This window comes from Aegilops tauschii, chromosome 2 (genome assembly GCF_002575655.3).
Source record: "Aegilops tauschii subsp. strangulata cultivar AL8/78 chromosome 2, Aet v6.0, whole genome shotgun sequence".
In the NCBI taxonomy this organism is placed as follows: domain Eukaryota; kingdom Viridiplantae; phylum Streptophyta; class Magnoliopsida; order Poales; family Poaceae; genus Aegilops; species Aegilops tauschii.
In genome coordinates, this window is record NC_053036.3 from 17524914 (window position 1) to 17551788 (window position 26875).

Sequence of the window (26875 nt, forward strand, 5' to 3'; positions counted from 1 at the left end):
AAACCCTAGTCACCCTCGATTGCCCCGCTCCCAGTCCTCTCTCCGTCCTTGCCCCTCCCATCGCCGACATCTGTCGCCACCATGTATGTACGACTCCAGCAGCGGCTCCTCCTCGTGAGGCCAACCCCATTGATTGGGACGCCCTCAGGATGAAGTTGGTCGAGGAGCTAGCCATCCGCGTCACCCTTCGCTAGTAGCGGATGGATATGGCGGAAGCTTGAGCTCCGCGGCCTTCCTGGTGGCCCGCCATGGCTCCTTCAGGCCCCACTCGATGACGCTGGCTTGTGGTGGTCCACACCTGCCTCTATGGCCTGGTATGGCTCTTGTAGCTCCGCCCCCGCTCCTCCAGGCCCATGGTGGGTCCTTTCACCTTTGAGCCCACAGCGGCAGCTCCCTTAGTCGGAGGCGTGGGAAGCTCGCCGCGTGAGGTAGGCGAGTAAATTGCTTAAAACCACCACATTTATGGTTAGGATACGCCCAAACTACCGCTTTTGTCAAAAATCACAAAAGACCACCGTTTCTGGGCCAAGCGAGTAATAAATCCCACTTATTCGAAACTGGGCCGCGACTAAGCACAAAACTGACTGGTTGGACCCATATGCCAGACTGGCGTGGCATATCTACATGGACAATACGCTGAGGTGGCCAAGGGTCCCACATGTCAGCCCACACCTCCTTCCTCCTCACATCTCTCTTCCCCTCTCTCTTCCTACCCGGCACAGGCGGCAGCGCTCGAGCCGTGGACGTCCCAGCCGGCCTGAGCTCGGTAGTGCTGCAGGATGGCGGAGCTCAGGGGCACTCGTCGACGACTAGCAGCGGCGAGCGGCTCGGGCGGAGCATCTCCTCGCGCTGGATGATGCTGCACATGACAACCACTTGAGCAGCGGCGACTAGGACTCCAGCGACGCAGGGAACGGCAGGACCAGAGCATAGGGAGGCGCAGGGGAGGTCGAGGGCGAGGCGGGTCTCGCCACCAGAGGCTCTCGCCTCGGCTGCCCGCGGCATGGCCAGGGGCTCCCACCACGACCCACCGCAGGAGGCTCCTCCAGATGATGGGGCTCGCTGGTCCACTAGTGGATCGAGTCAACGCAGACAAACGGGACGACCCAGGACGCAGGGGATCGAGGCAGTTGGCGGCGTCGATGAAAGGGGCCCTGCGGTGGGGGGTTGGACCCCGTTTTGGACAGGAAACAATGGCGGAGGGTGGATCTGGAGGGGGGAGGTCGATTCCGGTCGGATCCGGAGTCTCCCGGTGCGGTGGTTCACGGCGGCGTTGGCGAGCTCCATGGCGCCATGTGGTAGGTCACGGGACAGAGAGACAAGAAAGAACCAGAGAAACATGAGAGATAGGGAAGAGGGAGTGACATGTGGGACCCTTGGCCACTTCAGCGTATTGTCCACGTAGATATGCCACGTCGCTCCGACATGTGGGTCCAACCGGTCAGTTTTATACTTTGTCACGGCTCAGTTTCGAATCGGTGGGATTTGTTACTCACTTGACGCAGAAACGGTGGTCTTTTGTGATTTTTTTGACAAAAGCGATAGTTTAGAAGTACCCTAGCCATAAATATTGTGGTTTTGAGCAATTTACTCGAGGTAGGCAGCCCGTGCCGGATCTAGCCGCTCCGTTTGCTACCAATACGCAGTCGCCCTTAATGTAGTTTCTTCTGCTGTCCTGTGTGGGGGCTATGGAATTTTAGAAACTCTATTGTTTTTAATTGGGTTTCTTGGATTTCTATAAAGCAGGTGCTAGGGCTGGTCTCTCGATACCTGAGAGAGTGGACAAAACCGTTCCAGGATTTACAGGAAGGGCTGCTGGGGGAGTGTTTCAGAACTCATTGTGGCTGCGACTGAAAGCCCCATTTGCCCTGGAACCAGATTGAGGCATTGCACGCAGTGGTTTGGTGCTATCTCATGGAAGGAGGTGACTGGGGGATGCTACTCATGGAGGGAGGACTACGCTGGCATACCAGAAGCAGCAGGAAAGAAAACCGGGAGCCCCTGATTATCGAAAAAAAAGTAGTCACCATAACTAATTTAATGCTCTGAGATCTGCGATCGAGAGTTGTTACTACCTTCTTCTCGGAAGCTACGTCCACGTGATGAGCTAGATAGAATACGTTCTAGTCCACATGCATGCATGTGTTCGTGGATCTACATCTAGCCAACTACGCTGCCATGCTCTAGGAATCTATCTATAGGTACCACTTGCCCACCCCTTTCTCTCTATTCAGTTCTCACATGTACTACATGTAGTACTACTGTAGATAATATATATTCAGCTCATATCTATAGGTTTGGAGTTAATGAAGTCTACCATCTCTCTGGTCCGAGCTCCCTATCGAAAATTAGTCGACCATGGCAAGCCCCTCCGATTTCCCTGTCGCTCATTCCCGTGCTGTCTTGGAGAGCAGTGAGTTCATCTTCCCCAAGCTCTATCTTTTCCATCCCCTCCGTGACACAGATGGTGGGCAAATCACAATAATAGATGTGAATGGTACTTCCGGTTTCGGTGCGACGATCGTTAACAACTGGGCGATACACGATGGACCGGACCCCAATGCCGCCATTGTTGCCCGTGCTGAAGGCCTGCGTATCAGTGCAGGCAGCTGGCACAATAGTTTCAGCATAGTTTTTGAGATTGCAAGGTACGCATGTATACCACGTGATCCATAAATATGGTTATATATATAGTTACTTACATTAGAAAATGGATTATTTTTGCTCCCGAGCTTTCAGCCTTACTATTTTTTTTTTCAACTTCGAAAAGTGAATTTCCCTGTTTTGAAAAGCTTTATAGAAATTCCGAATTATGATAATCACCTTTTGCATGAAAACGTTAGCAGTTTCAACTTTCAAGGCTTCAAGCTACTCGGGGAAAACTCAAAAAGTAGTGCTCCCTTTAATTGTCGCTCACTTAGTACTCCCTCCGTCTAGGTGTATAAGTCATCTTACGAAAACCAAATAATCCAAAAACACTTAGGCGCGGTGCATTAACTTCTACCTCGTTTCTTGTTTCTTGACATATCAACCAATAAGATATGTGGGGTGTGCATGATTTTAATGACTTGAGACTACCAAACACGACATGCAATGGTTAGTTCATTGCATGCAATGCTATTAATTAGCAAATAAACATTAAATTCTCTCGTTTTCCCTTCCTCCTTGGTCACGATGCATAACCTAAGATGACTTACTCACCTAGACGGAGGGAGTATAAGTTATACACCTAGACGATTTATAAGGTGTGAGGAATTATTTGAATAAATCATTCGCGTAGTTCTAGGTCATCGATTTGAGGAATTAAATATGTGTTATATGTCATGAAAAATATATCACTAGATTTCTACACGGATGTAGTTTATAAATATATATTCTTTGTCACATATAATATATATTTAGATAGTTAAATCGTCGACCTAGAACTACGCGAATGACTTATTCACCAAGACAGAGGTAGTAAAGTTTATAAGGTGTACTAAGTGAGCGACAATTAATATGGATATGAGGGTATATTAATGTTTATACATACTTAGATGTGAGACTGTTTTTCAGAATTTGTTTTGCACCAACAAAGATATTAGATGAGCACTGGAACTATCTTCTCTACTCTACTAATAGACTCATCAAATGATTGTGCGGATGCCTGACACCGATACTGTATGTGGACATATGACATAGGTTTAGTAAGTCGACGATTCAGGTGATGGGGATATCTGGATTATCTGGAAATGGGGTTGGAGATGGTGAATGGGCCATTGTTGGTGGGACAGGAGAGTTTGCTATGGCAACCGGCACCATTTCCAGAAACTTTTTGGAGCGGCGAGGCGATGATAACATCATAGAACTTGCTATCCGCGGATTCCTTCCCCTCGTGCAACCACCACGGGTGAGAAGACCAACCAGCAGTACTGATGTTTTTTCCAGCTACCGCGTAGTTTTTGACACACTCTATAACTGTCATGCAGAGCGTAGTCAAGATTGGGCCATGGGGTGGCGTTGGAGGGGAACAAGACATCACAGATGAACCATGGCGTCTAGAAAGCATCACCTTAAACAGTGCTGAAGTTGTTGATGCGATTGCATTTTGTTACATTGACCAGACTAATCAGAAACGGACCGCAGGTCCATGGGGCGGTTCGGGTGGAAGTTCTGAAACTGTAAGCGCATCTTTAGGTTTATCTTGATCTTGAAATTGATTCGTAATGGAACAATTTAATGATAGGAAATATATAATGCAGATTGAACTGGGCCCTTCAGAGCTCTTGAAAGAAGTTTCTGGAACATTTGGCAGGTATCATGGAGTCAGTGTTATAACATCTCTTACATTTGTTACCAGTGTGAGAATACATGGGCCTTTTGGAGAAGGAGCTGGGACCTCTTTCAATACGCCCATACAGAACAACAGTGGCAGCATTGTTGGCTTCTTTGGGCGTTCAGCGAAATATCTCAACACGATTGGCCTATACGTCAATCCGGCCTAATAATGATGGAGATGGAGAAAGAGTGATAGGAAATCTCCACATGGGCCCTAGTCGTTACGTTGGTGTCACAAACTCACAATCAATTAAATTCAGAAATCCTTTTACCTCTAGAGTTTATTGTCAGTTTTTTTGAATCCATAGGGACGTTCTCCAACTTCTCCCTAGAGGCCAAATAAAAATACCTTGTATCATTATCGATCTAATCTCTGTCGACAGCGCTCAGCGCATCACCCAATTATTATTTATTGAACACATTCCCGACATGTATTTGCTTGTGCTTGTTGATCTGGGTGCATCGATGATCGAAGAGGAGAAGCATTGTTACCATCTTTTTCCTCGCTAACAAAAGTTCTAAATATAAGCTACATACGGATGTATATAGACATATGTTAGAGTGTAGATTTATTCATTTTGCTCTGTATATAGTCTATAATGGAATCTCTAAAAGACTTATATTTAGGAACGGAGGGATTATATTCCAGTGCTACTAGTGCTGACCATGCCACTGTCAAGATTGCTCGGGGTGGGGAATCCGAAGACCGGTGATCATCTGCGCCACTTCAACCGACCTAGTATATGTATCAACCGATCACCAGCACTCCAGGGGCCCCTATCGGCAATATGTAGATGATGCAATCCTTTTTATTGAGGGTAATAAATGTTTAGGTGGGCTTTTGCCCCCTAGACCTTTCAGAAAAAAAGTGGTAGTATCCATTTAATGCAGATACATACAACTTAATTAGCATACAATGCATTGGGAGTGCCTTGGTGCTTAGGTAATCCAAAACACTGGCCTGAACTTTATGTGTTCTGGGCTGAAATATAATTAAAATGAATTTAATAGAATGGATTACACCGATAAATCGCGAGTGGACATGGTGGCATGCGAGGATGTAATCATGCCCGTCCACGTGATTCATGCAGTTTTAATACACAGAATGTGTATACTAACATCTCTTCACCGTATTCTTGTAGTATAGTTTTCTTATTATTGCTCTGAACGCATTGAGTTTCTGTCAGTCTGAACGGCTACCTGCGACATTGATTTACTGGAGCAGCTGTCTCTCGTTTCTGCTACTGTCTCTAAGCCAAATACCCCAGGTGCTACGTGCTTCCGGCGAGAGGAGGACATGGGCAGGAGTGGCACTTGCAGTAACACAGTAAATGCACTAACCTTTCGCTGTTCGACATGCTTCGTACCAGATATTATTCATGTGGCTGGCCAACCTCGTTGCCCTTTACATGGTGCTCATTCACCTGCATCGACGTTTGCCATTGATCCCACCATAATGATACTGATTATGGCTCATCATCACTGCCCACCCTTGCAGATGTATATTATTTGCATCCTCATCAAGTACCTTTAGTAGTACTAATGAAGACCACAACCTAGCTGCTCCTAATGTAATACTAGTTGAGCTCTGCAACGTTGTACTCCACCATTAGCACTTGCTTGCCTTGGTCACAAACAGTAACCATGGGTATATCATAGGATAATATTGAAGGAAATATGCCCTAGAGGCAATAATAAAGTTGTTATTTATATTTTCTTATATCATGATAAATATTTATTATTCATGTTAGAATTGTATTAACCGGAAACTTAGTACATGTGTGAATACATAGACAAACAAAGTGTCCCTAGTATGCCTCTAGTTGACTAGCTCGTTAATCAAAGATGGTTAAGTTTCCTAACCATAGACATGTGTTGTCATTTGATGAACGGGACAAGACCCATCCAGTTTCCTAACCATGGACAAGACCCATCCGTTAGCTTAGCACTATGACCGTTTAGTTTATTGCTATTGCTTTCTTCATGACTTATACATGTTTCTCAGACTATGAGATTATGCAACTCCCGAATACCAGAGGAACACCTTGTGTGCTATCAAACGTCACAACGTAACTGGGTGATTATAAAGATGCTCTACAAGTGTCTCTGATGGTGTTTGTTGAGTTGGCATAGATCGAGATTAGGATTTGTCACTCAGTATATCGGAGAGGTATCTCTGGGCCCTCTCGGTAATGCACATCACTATGAGCCTTGCAAGCAATGTGACTAATGAGTTAGTCACGAGATGATGCATTACGGAACGAGTAGAGAGACTTGCCGGTAACGAGATTGAACTAGGTATGATGATACCGACGATCGAATCTCGGACAAGTCACATACCGATGACAAAGGGAACAACGTATGTTGTTGTGCGGTTTGACCGATAAAGATCTTCGTAGAATATGTAGGAGCCAATATGAACATCCAGGTTCCGCTATTGGTTATTGACCGGAGATGTGTCTCGGTCATGTCTACATAGTTCTCGAACCCGTAGGGTCCGCACGCTTAACGTTCGATGACGATTTGTATTATGAGTTATGTGATTTGATGACCGAAGTTTGTTCGGAGTCCCGGATGAGATCACGGACATGACGCGGAGTCTCGAAATGGTTGAGACGTAAAGATCAATATATTTGAAGGCTATATTCAGACATCGGAAAGGTTCTGAGTGGTTCGCGTATTTTTCGGAGTACCGAAGAGTTACGGGAATTCGCCGGGGGAAGTATTGGGCCTTCATGTGCCTAGTAGTGGAAGAGAGGAGGCAGGCCAAGGTGGGGCGTGCGCCCCCCCCCTAGCCCAAACCGAATTGGACTAGGGGGTCGGGCCCCCTTTCCTTCTCTTCTTCCTCTCCTTCCTTTCTCTCCTACTTGGACTAGGAAAGGGGGAAACCTACTCCTACTAGGAGTAGGAATCCCCCCTTTAGGGCGCGCCACTTGTGGCCGGCCCTCCTCCTCCTCCCCTCCTTTATATACGGGGGAGGGGGGCACCCCATGGACACACAAGTTGATATTTTAGCCGTGTGCGGTGCCCCCCCACAGTTAAACACCTCGATCATATCGTCGTAGTGCTTAGGCGAAGCCCTGCGCCGGTAACTTCATCATCACCATCACCACGCCATCGTGCTGACGGAACTCTCCCTCGGCCTCAACTGGATCAAGAGTTTAAGGGACGTCACCGAGCTGAAAGTGTGCAGATCGTGGAGGTGCCGTGCGTTCGGTACTTGATCGGTTGGATCGCGAAGACGTTCGACTACATCAACCGCGTTACTAAACGCTTCCGCTTTCAGTCTACGAGGGTACGTGGACACATTCTTTCCGCTCGTTGCTATGCTTCTCCTAGATAGATCTTACGTGATCGTAGGAAATTTTTGAAATACTACGTTCCATAACAAATATCCATCATCCCATACAATCAGTGTCAAGGAAACGACATAATTTAATTGTCCCTGGCAAAACAGCCATATAAGAGCATGTATAATAAGGCTTACTCAGCAGGCTATAGCATTTGCCAGCTCATTCAAATCCTACGTGGCAGAGAGAGAAAGCAGGAAAGAGAATGGAGCGGGCTCTCCTGCAGTCGCCCGGCTATAGCACGCGGTACGAGCAAAGCAGCTGGCTTACAGCTCACACCGCTAGCGCTAGGCCGACGCTAGGAGATTCCACCCAATCGTGTTTATACCCAGCTTAAAGAACTAATAATTTAAAGCTTTAATGAAGCCCACTTAACAGCCGGTGTATAGCTAGCCTATTATATGGTTGGGCTTTAAGCTGGCTCTTTGATGATATGGCACAGGCTTACAGGCGGCTGCCGACGCTGTTATTATCCTTGCTCTAAACAGTTATATGCGGTCGATAGGCATTTAATTCGCATGAAGCTAGTGTTTAATGGCTCGCAGGCTATCAATTCACCCAGCATGAATTAATATTCAGCAAGTGCATTGAAAACGCATGCACTTTCCTTAATGGTTGACATAGACCGTGGGGTCAATATTATAAAGTGATAAACATCTCAGATGGACTTCTATACAGTTAGATTAGCATAAAAACAATTAGTATGAAGTGTATTGCTTAAGCACTTTTAATTCAACATCGATGCACACGGTGGTAATATACAACATTTAGATACAAATCGCTTGTTTTAATAGATGATGAACTAGATATAATACATAGACAGTTCATAGCGAGTTATATTTAAGCAATGATAGTGGGCAGCTAGGTGGTGATACTAATTAGCACGAGTAGGGAAAACCGTAAGGGAATACTAATGGGATAATAAGACAGACACCTATTACAAAATCTATATCTATTTGAAAACATTCTCAATAATGTATTGTTAAATGCATTGTCTTCATGTTCTTCAAAGTTCATTTTCTAACAAATCCATGAAGGGACAACAAACATTCGAAAACTGAAATTAACATGAAATTGTTTTTCTCATTCAACTTGCAATACATATGCCAATGCACATTCACGAAAAATCTCATCAGTTTACAGTTAGTCGTCTCACAGGCCGAAAGTTTGCATGGTCACATGCCCGTGTTTAAGTTGCATAACCACAAGTTCCCAAGCATGCCACTGATGAGCAAGTGATTAGATGAGCACCAACAACGTGTGCCATAGAAAAAACATGCATAAAATAAAAACACTCTAAGATTACAAAAGTCAATTTTCAATTATGCTTGACCTCACCGGCATTTTAGACCAGTCATGCACATGAACAGAGTGCATGAACTAGAGGATGAATCAAAATTCTCAGACAACAAGAAACAGTCGAATGAGTGCATGCTATATGGATAACAAATAATAGCGTACATATGAATCAAAATTGTCAACGCATAGTAGCATTAATATGAACGCATAGCTCTGATGAATTGACACACCAGTACTCCACAATTATACGGACACAAAATGAGCTTAGGCAAAACAAACCGTAGCAAAAAAGCAGGCCCACACTTGTTAAGTGTCATTCAAGGCGTACAGGTGAGGCAGAAACGTTTAAAGCCGACCAGTGCCCATACCACAATCCCATTTAAGATGCCTATCACATACGCGTATTCATCAAATTAACTCACCGTGTCATTTCGGTATTTATCGACTAGCTATATTAAGTGCTAATCTCGTAGCATGCATGGACTGCCCAGATTTCATCCTCGCGTGGCACCATGTCCCGAAAATCCGCGTCGGGATTACACAAACTTTCATGCAGTGTCAAACATGTGGCAATATCTATGATTTTTCTGATCATTATAAACCGTACAAGTACAAGAGATCAATCTGAAATTCTACTTGAAGGGTGTCGGAAATCACGTTTGCTGGCCAGATGAACATTTGTTGTAGGGCTTTGTGATGAAAATAAAAACTGCCTTCACAAGAACTAGAGATCAGTCTGATGGATTAACGTTATGGAAGCTAATCAACTGAGAACACTTCTCCTGTAATCATCATACAATGAATTTATCTCGGACTGTGCAGTTTCTTGGAACAAAAGTCAGTGAGTTGGCTCTAACTGAACCGAGACATTCATTCGGCCTTGTGGAGGTTGTTCTGCTGGCATGAAAGGAGCAAATTTTCTGCAGAATTCACAATTCAGATCAATGGTTGGTGATGTATTTCTACACAAGGAATTCTGAGTGCAACAACAAAAATGGCTTTTGTCCCAGCAAATTGGGTTAGGCTACAAGGAATTGTGAGTAGTAAATACAATTAAAGCGGAACCAAATCTATGGGCAAATTAAATGGCAGTGTCGGTGGTAGAAAGAAATAACAAGTGTAGTATACTGAACAAAATTAAGTAAAAAAAAAGAGTAGAACTAGTCATCAATAATCCACGCGGCATATGCAGGCTATACCTATATGTTATTTGTATACATTTCATATTATTTGCACGTAATTAAACTGCTTTCTTTTACATAAAAATGTTAGATTATACTAGTATAAATTAAGATATTGAGATATTTGTTTTCTAAAACCTGTATTGAGATATCTTAGAATAATTAATAAAGTATATTGAGTTCCCTGTAAAAAGAAGTATATTGAGAATGATAAAGAGTACAGAAAGTTAAGCATATATAAAAATTTGCTATAGCTATTGTATATATAATGTTCTATATATAGTTACTGTATTTGATACATTTTGAAAATTAGAAATATGAAAAAGAGAGTACATTTTGATAATTGGAAATAAAAAAATATGGCATTTCTGGATTATTGTAGATATGCTTTGGAACATGAAATGTGAAAAAAGAGCACACTTCTAAAATTGTTACTGAGAACATGTATTAGTTTTCCTCATATGGAGTAAACATCAATAAGTTGCTTCCATTGGTTTTGGGCCAGCCGAGTAGCTGTATGCATGCTGATAACATCGAACTCTGTTATACTTTTTGTATGATCTGTAGATTTACTAATTGCTCTGATGATTCTATATTTATTGACAGAAGATTCTACAAACATATACTCCATCCGTCCCAAAATATTTTGGAATAAAGTTGAGGCACTTATTTTGGGACGGAGGGAGTATATGTATATGTGCACTAGCGGTCGTTTGTGGCCATAGTTTTAAATAGCGCTATGCCTCTTAGCGACGGACCTCTTCTAAATGCTATAGTGTGCTATTTAAAAAATTTGTTCATGTGTTTGGACCAAAGTCCCTTAGCGCACGACCTCTTCCAAACGTTATAGTGCGCTATTTAAAACCATGTTTATTACACAAGATAAGATAGCTTGGATACGTACTCATATTTTGGTCCGATGCAAGCAAGTTTCTCCTTGTTTGCCACCAATTCGCACCAGGTCTTCAAATCTGGACATTCCCAAATACACAGAACTTTAAGGTTGGTGAGTTGGTGTATGCTCTCTGGCAAAGATTTAATGCTTTTGCAACCATCGATGGCGAGTTCCCTCAGAGAGGTGAGGCCACTCAAGTATTCTGGTGGTATTTCAATTATGTCACAGTTCTTGATAGTTAGACTTTGGAGACCAGGAAGGTGCTGAAGTAAACTCCAATTAGGTTGAGGCACATTGCAGTTTTCGACCACCAGCTGAGTTACTGGAGCAGAGGTAGAAGGGACCTCGACACCATGTACCCCTTGTCTATCCCGCCACAACAATTGTTGGCAATCTGATATGAGCAACTTCTGAGCTCTAGGGATGCAAGGTCCAAAGCACAACTGGGGGCATGTCTGGATGAATAACTCATTCATGGGTGGGAACATAAACACCTCACCACCACTATGGTATGTGGTGTTGAACTGTTCCAAGCATTGCATGTCCTCTAATGTAAACTTGTCGAGCTGATGGAATGAAGCCTTGCTGCCGCTGCTCAGGCCGCCTGTGTCAATTCTTGTGATGTTGACCATCCTTTTAAGAACCACACATTTCAGCTTTGGTAATAGACTGAATGGTGGTAGTCTCCTGCAACTCGGGAAGTCCTCCATGGTAACCTCTACAAGATTGGAGAGAATGCTCGATGTCCACCAGGCAGGAAGGCAGGTTTCTCTGTTATATCCATGTAGCACAAGGCGCTCCACAGTATGTGGTGGCACTAGTTGTCCTAACAAAGCATTTTGCTCCACAGATCCTTGCGAGCCAACAGTCCAGTCAAGTTTTAACTGTCGGAGATTTTGTTTCTTTGACAATCCTATTGTCTGCACTTCCTGCATAGACTTCACCCTTTCAAGACAGATTATGTCAAGCTTCTTGCAATTTACATCCTCTAGCTGCACAAGGCTGCTACTGCTACCATCATTTTGGACAGTAAAGTGGCAACTTTCCAGACCTTTGCAGTTCTTTATGTTTAGGAAGTCCATTTTACCCATCCATTCGTGTACTCTCTTCAGTCTAATACAGCTAGAGAGATCCAGTGTATACAGCTTATTGAGACCATCTTGACTTTCAGGTAAATCAAAAAGAAATGTGTTATGAGATAAGTCCAGATGCTCCAGGCTTGAGAGGCGGTTGATACAAGACTGAATGTACTTGAGACTTCCCTCTTCTGACAGGCAGTAGAAAATAGGATTCAGGCACATTGATAAGTTTAAATACTGGAGGTTGGTGAGCTTGAACAAAACATCTTTCAACAATTTGAGATGGGAACGGTGTTCAGGAAGATAACAGCAAGGGTGTGACAGGTTCAAATGCTGGAGACTGGTTAGGCCGCCAAGGACCGGGATCCCTTCAAAACAAGACCAAAATGACATATCTAGATGCACTAGTTTTTTAAGCTTTTCAAGTGATCCCGGTAGGCCAACTAGTCCATGGCAACGTGATAAACCAATATGCGAAAGATTTAATAGATTCCCCAATGTCTCAGGCAGTTGTGATAGTCCAAAACAATCCGATAAGTCAATATGCACCAAATTTATTAGATCCCCAAGTGACAGTGGCAAAGCAACAAGTTGAGAGCAGCCTGATAAGTTAAGATACCCCAAGTGCTGCAGTCGACAGATAGAATGTGGAAGCTTGTGCATGGGGCTCTCCTTTAATTCCAAGACTCGCAAGGACCCGAGGAACGAAAACAGGTCATCACCGATATCCATTTTATTACAACGTATCGCCCTTAGCTGGGCATGCAATATGTTGGATAACTTCAATTGCCCGACGCCTGAGTTGGTGAGCAACGCATAGGGGCAGTGTTGATTCCAATCAGAAATCCCCATTCCAGCATCCGGAACAATCACCTCGCACATAGCGACCGCGAAGGAATGCACAATATCGTGCATAGTGAACATAATTGTGCCCTGACCATCCTTTCCACTAGTCTGAAACAAAGGAAAGATGCATTATGGCATACGAAATATGGTAATTGGACGACACATTATACTAGATGATATCTTGCGTGTTGCTGCTGGAATTGGTTGTAATATATTTTAATGAGATTTGGTATAGAACATAAATATTTGAATTAATAATATGAGAACTAAAAATAAAAATACATATAATTTAATGTATTTTGATTACTGTGTAGTTGTAAAATTGACCAAAGAACTAGCTATGGACATGGGTGCGTGGAAGCTTGCTATCCATGTGCCAGAGCCATGAGTTGGTCGCGAGATCTTATGGGTTTCACCTCTAACCTATCTCAACTTCTTTGGGACTAAAGGTTTATTGAATATAACTAATATGATATAATGGAAACCGCTGAGCTATTTTCCATGCACAGTTACATGTTGTTGTGACATATTTACATGTTGAGAGAAATGGGATAGTGGGGACCACATATGTTGTTGCAGGAAATTGCAATACATTCATATGAGATTTGGTATGGAACATGAATATTTGAATTAATAATATATATGAGCACTGAAACTAAAATTACATATGATTTATTATACTTGACTATTCTACTACATAGTTGTACAATATTTCTTGAATATAAGTTATACAGGTGAATGGGATGTCGTTTCTACTGCGTACTTCCATAGTTTTTGGAAACATGAGAGTATTAGAACTGGTGCAAAACTTTAGCATATACTATTAACAGTTCTATTGACGAGACATGCATGTGGTATGTATCTTCATGTGTCAAGAAGGGCTCGGCTTCACATGATTGCTTCACCTTCACTACGGAAATACAGTATGTCGTTAACTAAAAAGCAGTTCTAAAATTCGATGTAGTGAGTTCACTTTGCATTTAAGTAATGAAGCAAAGGGACACCTGCTGAGTAGAGATATGAATGTATGATATTTCAGACAGAGATTGTAATAAAGGAAAGGTACATCTTAGATAACTCACCAAAGCAGACTTTGCAGACTGAAGGAATGATATGTCCAAAAGCCTCTTAATGTACTCCTCAGCATGCTGCTGTGTGGTCGATACATTTTCCGATGGCTCAATAAGATGGAGCACAATCCATTGATGAATGAGGTCATGTTTGGCTATAATGTGACCCTTTGGGAAGATGGCACAATAAGCAAAGCATAACTTCAAATATGGTGGCATACTTTTGTAGCTTGACACAAAGAATCTAGTACCACTGGAAGAACTTGATATACTAGACCATATGTCACTCTTCATCATGTCTGACCATCCTACAGGATCTTTGCTGCCTAGTAGGCTCCCAAGTACTATTGCTGCTGATGGTAGACCCCCGCACATGCTCGCAATCTTCTGTCCTCTCTCTTCTTTGTCAGATCCATCTTTGATGGCATTTCTTTGCTTGATTATTGCACAGCACATGTCATCACTCAAAGGATTTAGCTTGTGTGGTTCGACGGTACAAATTCCCCTAGCGACGCCTTCACTGCAAGTGGTTACTATCACAGCTACTTCAGTGCTCTTCTCGCCTACACTCAACAGGAAGCTCTTCAATTCCTTTAACTGTTTGGAATCCAAGTCCCAAAGGCCATCTAATACAACAAGCACCTTCATACCCTGGTATATATCCTGAAGGTGTGACATGGTGTACTCCACATCATTTGAACCATGTCTCTCTTCTCCTGATGCATGAAAAAGCATAGACCTACCTATCTTAAGCAAGTCAAATTTCAGTGAGGCATGGATCCACACACGAAAATCATACTGTTTGAATTGGGTATCTTTGTAAACAACTTGTGCCAAGGTTGTCTTGCCCACGCCTCCAAGTCCAAAGATGGGGAGAATGATGGGGCCTTCTCTGTTGTTGCTCAAGGATAGCGTGGCCATTACTCTCTGCTTATCTGCACTCCTTCCTAATATTCTTTCCTCTTCGACCTGTGGTGTTGTTTTTGGTGGATCAATATCTTGCTGTGCGATGGCTCCCTGCTGGGGGATGTCGGAAACGGATTGATTCAATTCATCCTCTATCATCCTCAATTTTGTTTTCATGGTCTTTATCTGGTTAGCCACGAGATTCTTCTTGGGTAGAATGTCCACACAATGGGGCATCCCCGTCACCTGCAAGGACATTTTGGAAACAAAATTACAAAAGGTTAAACGATGAAAATTCTGAAGATATATTACAACTGGGTTGGAAGTTCGTACATCATTATTCCAGACATCACTATTCAATGCCGTTGACCATCTGATAATATCTTTGTTGCATAATATTCTCCCAAGTACTTGAGCTGCTGACGGTAAACCCGCACACTTCCTTGCAATCTTCTGACCTATCATCTTTAGCTGTTGTTTGTCAGGAATGGGTCTACATTCAAAACCACTTGTTTGCTTGATTATTGCCCAGCATTTGCTATGGCTCAAGGGATTCACCATGTGTGGTTTAACAGTACAAATTGTACTCGCGATGCTTTTGCTGCGTGTTGTTACAATCACAATCACCTTGCTTCCACCTATGCTTAACATAGATTTCAAGCGCTCTAACCCATTGGAATCCTCCTCTCGTAGGTCATCTAAAACAATGATCACCTCCATACCATGGTATAGCTCATGAAGACGATTCACTATATGCTCCAGCCCCGCTGAACCAGGGCTCTCTTCTCCTGATGCCCGAAAGAGCATTGACTTGGCTATTTTAAGCAAGTCAAATTTGTGTGAGACATGGAACCATGCACGGAAATTGCATTTTCTGAATTGGCTATCCTTGAAAATAATTTGTGCCAAAGCTGTTTTGCCTATGCCTTCAAATCCAAATATGGGAAGAATGACGGGGCCTTCTTTGATGATGCTTGCAGATAGCACATTCATTATTTTGCGCTTAGCTTTATCCCTTCCTAGTATCATCTCTTCGTCAACCTCTGGTGTTGTTTCTGGTAGATCACCGGCTTGCTCAAGGCTTGCAGAATCTGACCTACCAAACTCCCGATGTATCTTTCTCAGTTCATCTACAATTGCTTTCATATTGTTGGCCCTCTTATTCTTCATGGGTACAACTGCAAGGAGGGGGAGCGTCCTTCTCACCTGCAAGGAATCAACTTCAATTTATCCACAAGCATTAAAAATAAGGCAAATTTTAGCATGGTGCCTCTTACCTCCATTTTTCACATGAGAGGTAAGAATACATTTTTTTTAGAAAAGGAGGATAACCCCGGCCTCTGCATCTGGGAGATGCATGCGGCCATTTTATTGATTATTCTTCAGGACCTTACAAAGTAGAACAACAATATGCCTGAATCCGTCATCTTGGCAACATCTGCTGCTACTCATATCCAAATGATGAAGGAGTGCAAGCTGGGCCACATACCCAGACCTCTCACCTAAGCCTAACATCTAAAGTCGGAGGCCCCGACCGAGCCATCTGCCGGGTCCGGACTCAAACCGGTCCGACGCACTCACATGTGTCGTCGCCGCCATCTTCCACTGGTCCACTTCAGAGCAGATTGAGGTGACAACCTTGGCAGGTCCTCCGCCATCGACGCCACCATGACGCCAAACGACAAACTCCACCTATGCAAGCCTTAGCAGGTCCTCCGCCATTGACGCCACCACGACGCCAGACGACGACCCCCACCTACGGGAGTCCATCTCCAAGCAACGGACGTAAATCCATGCTAGGATAGGACCGCACCACCGCCATCGCCCACCACCCACAAGCGCCACCCAACCCCAAGGTTTTCAAAGCGACGCCTTCAAGAAGGGAACGGCGCCGTGAGCGCAACCGCCGCCAACAAAGTTAGGGCTTTCGCCCGGGAGACCTAGGGGAAGGGGAAGTGAGGAGATCAGTCCATACCGACGCCTCCAAGGAGGGGAAAGGCGCCATCAGGCGTCGCCGTCGGCGCGGCCGGTCATGGCCGGCCAGGGATTTCGCCCGAACTAGATCCCCGCCACCAACACGCCTCCTGTACAGAACCGGCGACCAAGAGGAAGCGCGGCCCAGCCCGGCTGTCCCGCACGCCGAACAGGGGAGGAGGGGAGGCGCCAGATCGCGCACACCGACCACCGCAGAAGCCGCCCGCCGCCAACGACCACCGGATCCCGCCGCCCGCACGGCCGGGACGCCAGATCCACCGTCCGCACGGCCGCTAGCCGGCCGTGCCTTGCAAATGGAGCCGCCGCTCCAGATCCGGGGTTCCCCACGTAGAGGCAGGGCAACCGAGGCCCCGCCGCCACCATCCTTGGCGCCCCCGGGCTTGCCCGGCGGCTGCCTCAGGCGGCGGCAAGGAAGGGAAGAGGGGGGGGGGGGGTTGAGGAGGAGGGGCGGCTAGGGTTGGATCTAAAAATTGATTTGATTAAGTAGTGGTCTAATTGACTCTTACCTTTTTACCTCCCATGTGAAAAGAGGGGGTAAGAAGGAGCATGTTAAAATTACTCAAAAAATAATGTTATATTAAGGATGACAAGGGTAGAGATCTACAAAACCCCTTAATGTCCTGCAAATAACGGAATACGCATAATTGTTGCCTTGTTAGTGTGCGATGCGTTATGTGATTATTGTTAAATTGTAAAATGCATGTGACGTTATGTGATTATCGTTAAACTGTAAAATGCATGTGATTTACTGAACGGGATAGAGATTCATCAAGATGTCAGATTTCCAGAAAGCTCATGTCATCTACTGCATGTCAATTTGAAGATGCCTTCCATAGCTTCTTTGGTTTTGCTGCCCACGTTGTTTCATCCTCTGTTTTCCTGATATGCTCTGTTTTGAGGTGGGGCAGAAGGGAAGCTGAAGTCATCTAATACACGGCAACGGGAATGTATGTTCCACACACTTATTTGCAAGTTAATGGGTGTGTGACCGGAGTAGTTTTCTGCATACTTGAAATTGTTATCTGTTCTAATTCTGCTGCATGTATCTAGTTAATGTCCAGCTACCTGCCTTTAATTTCATTTTATTTATACAGCTCCAAGTTTTCAGAATATTCCACCCAAAATGAATTCGTCATGCCAACATCCTAAGTGATTGTGTAGATGATCTCTAGGTAGTACTCCCTCTGTAAAGAAATATAAGAGCATTTAGATCACTAATGTAGTGATCTAAATGCTCTTATATTTCTTTACGGAGGGAGTACCTGGTTGTCGCAGGAGTAGAGGTTTCAAGGGAATCGGCTCTGACATGTGTTCTGTTTGGCAATGATGTGTTCAGCAAAACAGAGCATGACGGTGATGTGCAGTTACTGGAAGTAATTGTGTTTGTGAAACTGATTGATTAGTACCAATACTTTGCTTATCAATCGATGAGGGTTTTTGTTTCAGCAAATCTAATCTAATCTAAATGAGCTAACGTACAGTGTACAGTTCTTCAAATGATTTTTTTTCTTCAATAATAATTCAGTTATTCAAATACATATATTTTTGATAAATAAGTCCTTGAAATAATCCATATCCTATTCCTATGAAGTGGAAGGAAAAAAGGACAATTATTAATGAAGAGTAAAACAGCAGAAATTAGTCCCCGGCTAGGAGTAGGAGCAGGGCATACCTTTCCATCAGCCGGCGCCCACGAGTCGTGGTGCAACTCGTCCACCAGGTCGCAGATGCGGACGGCGGCGTTCCTGATCCGCAACGCCTCCTTGAGCAGCGACCGCCTCTCGGCCTCCTCCAGCAGCGGCCTCACGACGTCCAGCGCCTCCAGCATTTTCCGCAGGTCGCTGGTGAGGTCGGGGTGCCGCGGCGCCGGCGCGGCCCCGTCTTGGATGGCGGATGTGAGCTTGGCCCATGAGCTTTCGACGATGGCGTGCGCCATTGTTGTTGTGAGCTTCCCTCCCTTGCTCGTGGTGATGGTCAACCGATGAGTGGAGATGGAGATGGAGTGCGTGAAAATCCCCTTATGCTCTAAAAAAAAGATGGAGTGCGTGGAATTTATCTCAGCAATACGCTTCCCGGGGCTGCTCTGCTGCCGGGTCAGGGTGTTGTTTATCTCAGCAAGTATGACAAAATTGCATCCATTTTTAAGATTCAAATTGCAAGTATACTAGTATCAGAATTCAGCTTGCAGCGTCTGAAAATATAGCACTAGTACAATGGCCACTTGCATCCACATGGAAGACGTCAGTCAATGATGGAGATGGCCACTACAATCACAGGCAAGCCAGCCACGACAAGGCACGAATTCAAGCTAAACTGCTGCAGCACGTACGAGCACGATGCTGTTTCTTCAACTTGCTGTCCGTTGAGCAATAATTCCGGATAGCTACTACTCCACTCCTATTTGATCTATCTGAACCGGCTTAACCAACAGCTTCCTTCTTCCAGGGCGACGCATTCAGAAATATGTATATTTTTTGCTAAGGGAGCATCCAGAAACATTTAATTTGATTTGAAGCAACTTGCAGATCTACTCTGCCTCTTATCTACTCCCTCCGTTCGGAATTACTTATCGTGGAAATGAATGTATCTAGACGTATTTTAGTTTTAGATACATCCATTTCCGAGACAAGTAATTCCGAACGGAGGGAGTATAACAAAGGAATTGGTTCAACTAGAATACGATTAAAGATTCTAAAAAAAGAAAAGTAGAATACTACTCCCTCCGTCCCATAATATAAGAGCGTTTTTTACACTAGTGTAGTGTAAAAAATGCTCTTATATTATGGGACGGAGGGAGTACTATTTATTGATGCGGTACAGATTCTCCAACAAAGTCAAACAACTATCCTGTCGCACAAGATAAGATGCAGGGCAGCCTGCAAAATGCTCACCAGGATTGAAGAACTAGCATTAAGATGTAAAGCCTTTTTTTTTCTGGGGCGTTTTACTCCATAACAGTATATCCAAGTGAAACAGTCAGCACCACTGATCACAAATGGACCAGATGCTTTACTGGATTCATTTTTTCAATAACACTCGCATCTGTATTCCAAAAAAAAACAAATATGTGCATTCCTCAAATAAAAGAAAAAAAAACACTCAGATTTGTTGCCTCCCCATTGCTGCTTCTGGTCCATAAATAAATACAGAAACCATGGGCAAGACTAGCCTTCTCTGAACCTTCATTACAAAAATGTTGAACAATTCATAACTCCGGGTATCAGAGATGAATACGCATAAATACATGGTCATTGTCTTACATGAAAGTTACAACAACATTTTCTTACATGGAATTTACAATACATTTGCCTAGAAAAAGAGACCATGTCGCCGATGATCAAACTTGCAGCACACAAAAGCTTAGCAGAAAAGAAAATCACATTAACACTCACATGATGTACCTGGATGAAGCCTCATCTTTTTTTGGTTTTGACAGTATCATCCTTCTGAGTAAGTAAAGCACCATAGTGATTTTCAACTTACAGACTTGCAAAGAAACACCGTTGGGCTCTCACTTTGGATCAGTCACTGATCAAGGATTATCTTGGGCGCCTTGCCATCGGTCCTCCTCTTCACTGCTGTCTCTACCTCATGCTGCACCTCTTTCGTCATATATTCACCGTCTTTGTCCTTCAACGTCAGGTGCACCACCTTGAGTCCCGCAAGGTTTTCCACGCCATAAAGCCCCTCCAGCATGCTGAACCGTAGCTCAAGCCTCTCCAGCTCTGGCATGGCATTCTTCGAAAAGGTCAGTACTGGCAAGAGAGGAGCAAAGAAGCGAAGAAGCTTAAGGCTCTTAAAACCAGCATCTGGAATTGTGATCTCCCCATCAGAGCACAGCTTGTTTTCTGCCAGAATGGTCAGTGTTTCCGAATCCTGCTTTTCTGCCCTGAATGAGAAGGTGAGGGAGAACAGTGCCTCTAGCTTGCTAAGGAGCAGCAGGTTATCTGTCCGGAGAGCTGTTACTGAAAGGGTTAGCTTGGTGAGAGCACTGAGTTGTGTAATCCAGCCAGGGAGCTGAACCATCTTGCCAGACAACTCAAGGGCAACAAGGAATTTTGGTGGTGATGACAGATCATCCAGTGAATTGATAAACTTGGACGACTCGTCGTCAATTATAAGGGTGTGCAGAGAGTAGCCCCCAAGGTACTCGATTGAGGAGCTTAAATCTTTGAAACTAGGATCGTCACTCATGGTGCTCAGCTTGTAGATGGCAAGCTTCCTCAACTCAGTCAAATGATGAAGGTCCGCCAATCCTCCAACAATCTGAATCCCCGATAGTATGCGCAGGGCCTTCATTTTCTTCTTCTTATTCAACTCTTAAGGAAGCTTCAATGCCCTTCGTGTTCTTTTGTCCCCACCAAGTATGTTTACCAGCCGTTCAAGCAGGCATACAGTTTTAGGCAACTCAACGACATTTGTCTCTCTAATATCCAGAGTCTCGAGGTTCTGAAGCTTTCCAATCGCTTTTGGAAGCTGTTTAGTGTCAGTTCTTCGGAGGCTGAGATACTTGAGAAGAAGCATCTTGCATATCTCCTCTGTATGATGCGCTTTGAAACCTATGCAGCCTTCAAGATCCAGGACTTGTACAATTCCAAACTTGAAAGAATGGGAAGGCAGTTGGTTCAAGCTTCCAAACATGGTCAGTGAGCGGACATGAAACAGGTTCATCTTCTCTGTATCATTAGCGCGTTTGGAATCGCTTTCTTGGAGGGACAGCCGACGGACCTTACTGCTAGGTAGCTGCATAAGCCAGTTACCACCAATCACAGTGATGAAATTCTCTTCACTTGCCTTGGCTACAATGTGCTCAAGAACCATGTCATGGACTATGCATTTCTTCACCTTTCCATTGCTGCCGTGCTCCACTGGTCGGATGATCTTCCTTCTTATGAGATGACTGAAATATGTATCTGCAACATCTTCCACACTCAGCCCCTGCTTTTCAGCAACGAATCCTTCAGCTATCCATCGCCTTGTCAAACGCTTACTACTGATTCTCTGGCCCTTTGGAAATATGCTCAAATACAGCGAGCAAGTCTTGATGTCAACAGGCATGTCATTGTAGCAATGACTAACTATCCTACCAAGTTCCTCCTGGGTAAGGTCTTTCCCACCATATTTCCCATGATCTTTTGCTGACTCTGGAAATAGAGATTTGCAAACCTTCAACCATTCGCCCTCTGATTTGTTTGGGTTGCAGGCTACATGACCAGCCATGATAACTATGGCCAATGGCAGCCCCCCGCACATCTTCCAGACTTCTTCCGGCACCTTGTTATCGCTTCCCTTGGATTCAAGGAAGGCCTGCTTAAATAGCTTCTCAGATTCTTCAACGCCAAGAGGTAAAACTTTACAAGTACGATCACCTTCTTCCCCTCTGCATGTTTTAGCAACAGCTTGAAACCGTGTAGTGACTATTATTCTTCTGTGTTGCTTACTTGGAGGAAGTGACTTCCTTATCTGGTCCCACGTTGCTGCAGACCAAACATCATCAACCAAAACCAAGTAACTGCAAGAAAAGGAATCCAAAGTGGGAGCAGAGTTAGTATGCAAGAAAATTAGCAGAGTGAGTGACCGGCAATAACTAATCCTTTATCTGAATTAAATGACTATAGTTCATGTCTAAAAGGAGTAAAGGACAGTACTTCTTCCCTCTTTTTTATCTGAATCAAATGATGTGGGCAGAGGAGCAGAATAAGATTGCAAAGAAACATAATTGCAAAGGCAGGGATTCCCACCAAGTGATCATCGATTTCATCAGCTAAAACAAGAAGATATGAGGTTGTGGTACTGAAGGTATGCAAGAGAATAGATGCATAGAAAGGAAAATTTTGATATCCACATGAGGAATGCCAGTGATTGTTGAACCCTGGGCAACTGAGCCATGTGTGCCAGATCTCCAAGCACTTTAGCCCCCTCCCTATCCTCGACAGCTCCGCCACTTAAGCAATTCATAAAAAAAAAAAAAAAAACTCGGCAAGGAGCTCAAATAGGTCATGGGGCACTGTGTGGAGCATGAGAGGGGAATAAAATGGAAGATGTGGGAGAATGACATGTGGCCCTTATTCTGATTTATTGGCATGGTGGCTCCTATGTTACTTTGGTCGATTTGCCGGACAATTGGTTGTGGTGTGGCTTCTTTTAACAAACAGTATCCATTTCGGCACAGAACCATGATGGTAAAACTGTAATGCTGCAAATGATCCGAGATCTGATGTTAAAATTGGAAGGTTAGGGTCCACTGTAAAATGGTTTAAAACATTTAGGATGAAAAAAGATGCAGGCCAAATTCCATGGTCCAAAAATGTTATATTTCCTGGTAAGCAATGAATGAAATGCAAATGTATACCTAGAACTAACCCATGTCCCTAATTCATGTTACTAGCATAATCAGGAATGTACACATTAAGCATTAATCAGAGAAAGCAATAATCATGAATTCAATGTGTAATTGTGTACTAGATACCTGTTGTTATCAAAGTGCTTCTTGAGGTCTTCCTTGATTTGGTCTAGCTTCGTCTCACCACGTGTTTCCTTCGAGGTGCCGGCGGAGCAGCACTTGGCCGCAAATGCCGAGGCACCTTGCTTGAGCCGACCGAGCACGCCTTCGGCGCCTTGCTGCGCTTGGACGCTGGACTGCGGCATGACTTGATTCTTAATGTTGGTCAGGACAGCATTGATGTCGGAGCTCTGAGACACGGTGACCATCGCACGGTGGTCGAACCGATCCCCAAATTTCTGGTACAAGGCAGTGGCGATGGTGGTCTTCCCCACCCCTCCGAACCCGACAACATACAGCACGCCGGAGCTGTTCTTGTCGTTGGTCAGCCACTCCTCCAGCTCCTTCATGTGTTCGTCCACTCCCACCGGGTCCTTCATGGCAACAAGCTGAAGGCTTGCGTCCTGGTTGTCCGCTGCGTCGAATCCAACGGAAGTGGTGTGCCCAGAATTAGATCCCTCGGTACCGGCGGGGGCCTCCGGGTTGCTGACGCCGTACCTCTCCCGGCGCTCGCCGATCTGCTGCGCCCGCATCTTGAGAACAGAGATCTTGGCGGCGACGTCGCGGCGAGGCCACCAGGTGAGGACCTCGTAGACGCTGTTGGCGAAGAAGTAGCAGCACATGTCGGAGCGCAGGCCGTGGAGGCGGTGGCCGGAGTCGTCGATGCAATCCTCGATGTCGTAGGTGATGTCCCGGATCTGCTTCATCCAGTCGTTCATCCGGTGGGCATGGCCCTTGGCCCGGGCCCCGTCGAGGATGCCGCCGAGGTCGCGGAGGAAGGACTGCATGGTGGCCAGCTCGTCGTTGATGTACTGGAGGTCGCCGTTGACCCCCCGAATCAGGGTGTACTCCTGGGCGAGGAGGCTGCCCAGCTTGCCCATGACGGACTTCATCGTCGCCGCCGAAGCTCCCACCACCAGCGCCATGGCTGCGGCCTCGCTCTTACCCTGCCAAGATCTCTGCACAGATTTGGGCGGAAAACAGAGGATGATTAAGTCAGAATGGATGAGGAGAAGCAGAGGATTCAAGCGAAGCACAATACGTGGACGGGATAGACCTGCAAAAAAAAGAATCTGCGGAGGAGGCGGCTGCCGGCGGCCGGGGCAGACCAATTCCGCTGCCTCTGTCTGTTGATTATTTGCGGATTGGATTTGGGGTTTCAGCTAGAACGGTGGCCATCACAAATGGGAGGATATCTTCATCTTTATTTTAATTTTAGATGGAGCAGGGTCATGAGGGCATGATTCTTACTGGACGCTTTGCTGCGCTTTGGTGTTGGTAGGTTTTCATAATTTTTACACTCATTCTGTTTCAAAATATAAGATGTATTAGTTTTTTTTAAGTCAAAGCTCTTTTAAGGTTGATCAAATTTGAGAGAAACATGTCAATATCCATGATATCATATCAGTATCATTAGATTCACCATTAGTTTTAGATCTTATTTATGCAGTATTTTGAATATCGATACGTTTTGCTCTCAACTTGTTCAAAAGTTAAAGAAATCTGGGGAAGAGGCGGCTGTCGGCGGCCGAATTGAAGGTGCCACTGGCCGGCTACCTCCGTTTGGGGGTTGGATTTGAGGTTTTCAGCTAGAAGGATGACCATCACAAGCGGGAGGATGTCTTTTTATGTCAAAAACACTCTAACGTCAAAAACACTCTCTCCGTTCTTCAAAGAGTGTACTTACAAATTTATTAGAGGGTCAAACTATCTTGAAGTTTGACCGAATTTGTGTAAAAATATATCAATGTTTATGAAATCAAATAGGAGTATGATGAAAATATATTTTATCATGAATCTAATGCTACTAATTTGATGGCATAAATGTTGGTGTACTATTTTATAAATACAGTCAAACATAAAAAAGTTTGCCTTTTCATCAAAGTTGGAAGTACACTATTTTAAGGACGGAGGGAGTAGTTTAGTTCAATGCTTGTGTGGTGCTACAGCCGACAAAATGGAATTATGATGAGCAGCTCCCTTCGATTTTCTCGATTATTGTGTCGTTGCCTCGCTATGGTGTCACCCCGCTTCAAATCTGCATGTGCTTCCTCTAAGTCTATCAAATGATCGTTGACATTTCAATTCCTAACCCACATACTAACAAATGAATCTATCACGGGCCTCGTCTTCAGCTCCACCCCTCGCTTCAAATCCATATGTGTTTACTCTAAGTTCGTGAAATTTCTATAGTAATTCCCATCGTCCCTAACTTCAAATGGTTTGTAGAATTCTTCATCCACTCCCTCTCAAAGTTATGATAAATTCAAAAAAATCAAAACAAATTTGCAATGTTATAATATGATAGCAACAGATCTAATATGTTAGTTTTGGTACAACGGAAAACTCATTGCATATACATGTACTCAACACCGGCTAGCAACATCAAGTTAAGCAAAACCAACAAACTTCAGTCAAGATTTTTTTGGCCGTAACAATAAGCAAAACATCTGAGCAGGTCTCGATATTCTAAAATTAATATTAACGGACCTACAACATGCATATTTGTGTATAGCCTATCTATGAGGAATAATTTTTTAGTGTTACATCAAGACTTAGAAAAACGTCACAGCTGCATCGTGTTTCTTTCAGAGTAGACCCTATAGTTTGTTCTGGACGCCATCCGCAACCACTGGATCTTCATGAGCTTTGGCATGACTGGCTAGTTCATGAGTCGCTCCATTGCTTGTCCTTCTAATAGTCTGGATACAATATGTCTGAAGCAGCGCAGATTAATATCAACAACAATTGGGTAGGACAATGATCTCCATGCAAGCTCCTTCCCCAACATTGTGTACTCGATCTCCACCATCAGGGAGCCTACTCTGTAAGACACCAACTGAACTGACTTTGTAATGCAAGAAAAAAGAGAAAGAATGGATCCTGATGCAAAAATATCCAGGTTTATTATGTTAGAGGGGTCTCTGACAGGTATGTGGATGGCATATTCAGATTTTCCATTTTTTCTGATCAACTTTCATATATAAATTATTTTTATCTGAGTTATGATTTATTTATGAATTTCCAAAGTTTTAAAGGTTTTCTGGGTTAATTTTAATTTGAAAATTATTAAATGTAAATTTCTATGGGCATTAGAGGCTGACAGTGGGGGCATAGTGGTTGACTCAGCAGCTGACTGAGCTGGTCCTGTCCACTTGAACAGTTGAGAGGTACCCACCTGTCGTTGGTTGTGGGTATAATAGAGTTTTATTTTTAAACCGTGGTTAATTAGACGGGTGGGTCTGATGTGCTAGTGGCTCATTAGGTTAGTTTAATTAGTCTTTTAATTATCCCGTTGCTAATTAGGGTGCATGTCCCATTTGTCGGTGACACGAGATGACATTGATGACCCACAAGTATAGGGGATCAATCGTAGTTCTTTCGATAAGTAAGAGTGTCGAACCCAACGAGAAGCAAAAGGAAATGAAAAGTGGT

At 44.2% G+C, this 26875-nt stretch overlaps 2 protein-coding genes and 1 pseudogene across 2 annotated transcripts; 1 reads left to right on the forward strand and 2 right to left on the reverse strand.

Moving 5' to 3' along the window:
• The first annotated feature begins 2252 nt into the window (after positions 1 to 2252).
• LOC109778536 (uncharacterized) lies at positions 2253 to 4793 on the forward strand. The gene is made up of 4 exons (XM_020337102.4): positions 2253 to 2648; positions 3682 to 3889; positions 3969 to 4160; positions 4242 to 4793. The coding sequence occupies exons 1-4, from the start codon at positions 2359 to 2361 to the stop codon at positions 4482 to 4484; spliced, it is 933 nt and encodes a 310-aa protein (XP_020192691.1). The 5' UTR covers positions 2253 to 2358; the 3' UTR covers positions 4485 to 4793.
• A 4105-nt stretch (positions 4794 to 8898) lies between these two features.
• LOC109778537 (uncharacterized) lies at positions 8899 to 19591 on the reverse strand. The gene is made up of 5 exons (XM_045232484.2): positions 18611 to 19591; positions 15277 to 16149; positions 14050 to 15189; positions 11052 to 13075; positions 8899 to 9886 (listed from the first exon to the last, which is right to left on the reverse strand). The coding sequence occupies exons 1-5, from the start codon at positions 18872 to 18874 to the stop codon at positions 9805 to 9807; spliced, it is 4383 nt and encodes a 1460-aa protein (XP_045088419.1). The 5' UTR covers positions 18875 to 19591; the 3' UTR covers positions 8899 to 9804.
• Positions 19592 to 20096: 505 nt separating this feature from the next.
• Positions 20097 to 24483, reverse strand: LOC109778538 (disease resistance protein Pik-2-like; annotated as a pseudogene).
• Positions 24484 to 26875: the final 2392 nt, after the last annotated feature.

Bases quoted from the DNA above. Each gene is read 5' to 3' on its own strand.
- LOC109778536 (XM_020337102.4), top strand. From the start codon at position 2,359: ATGGCAAGCCCCTCCGATTTCCCTGTCGCTCATTCCCGTGCTGTCTTG. The intron at 3,890-3,968 runs GTGAGAAGACCA...ACTGTCATGCAG, and splicing joins CCCTCGTGCAACCACCACGG to AGCGTAGTCAAGATTGGGCC. The intron at 4,161-4,241 runs GTAAGCGCATCT...TATATAATGCAG, and splicing joins CGGGTGGAAGTTCTGAAACT to ATTGAACTGGGCCCTTCAGA.
- LOC109778537 (XM_045232484.2), bottom strand. From the start codon at position 18,874: ATGGCGCACGCCATCGTCGAAAGCTCATGGGCCAAGCTCACATCCGCC. The intron at 16,150-18,610 runs GTATGCCCTGCT...GATTCCTTGCAG, and splicing joins GGGCGCCGGCTGATGGAAAG to GTGAGAAGGACGCTCCCCCT. The intron at 9,887-11,051 runs GTACGTATCCAA...TGAATTCTGCAG, and splicing joins TGCATCGGACCAAAATATGA to AAAATTTGCTCCTTTCATGC.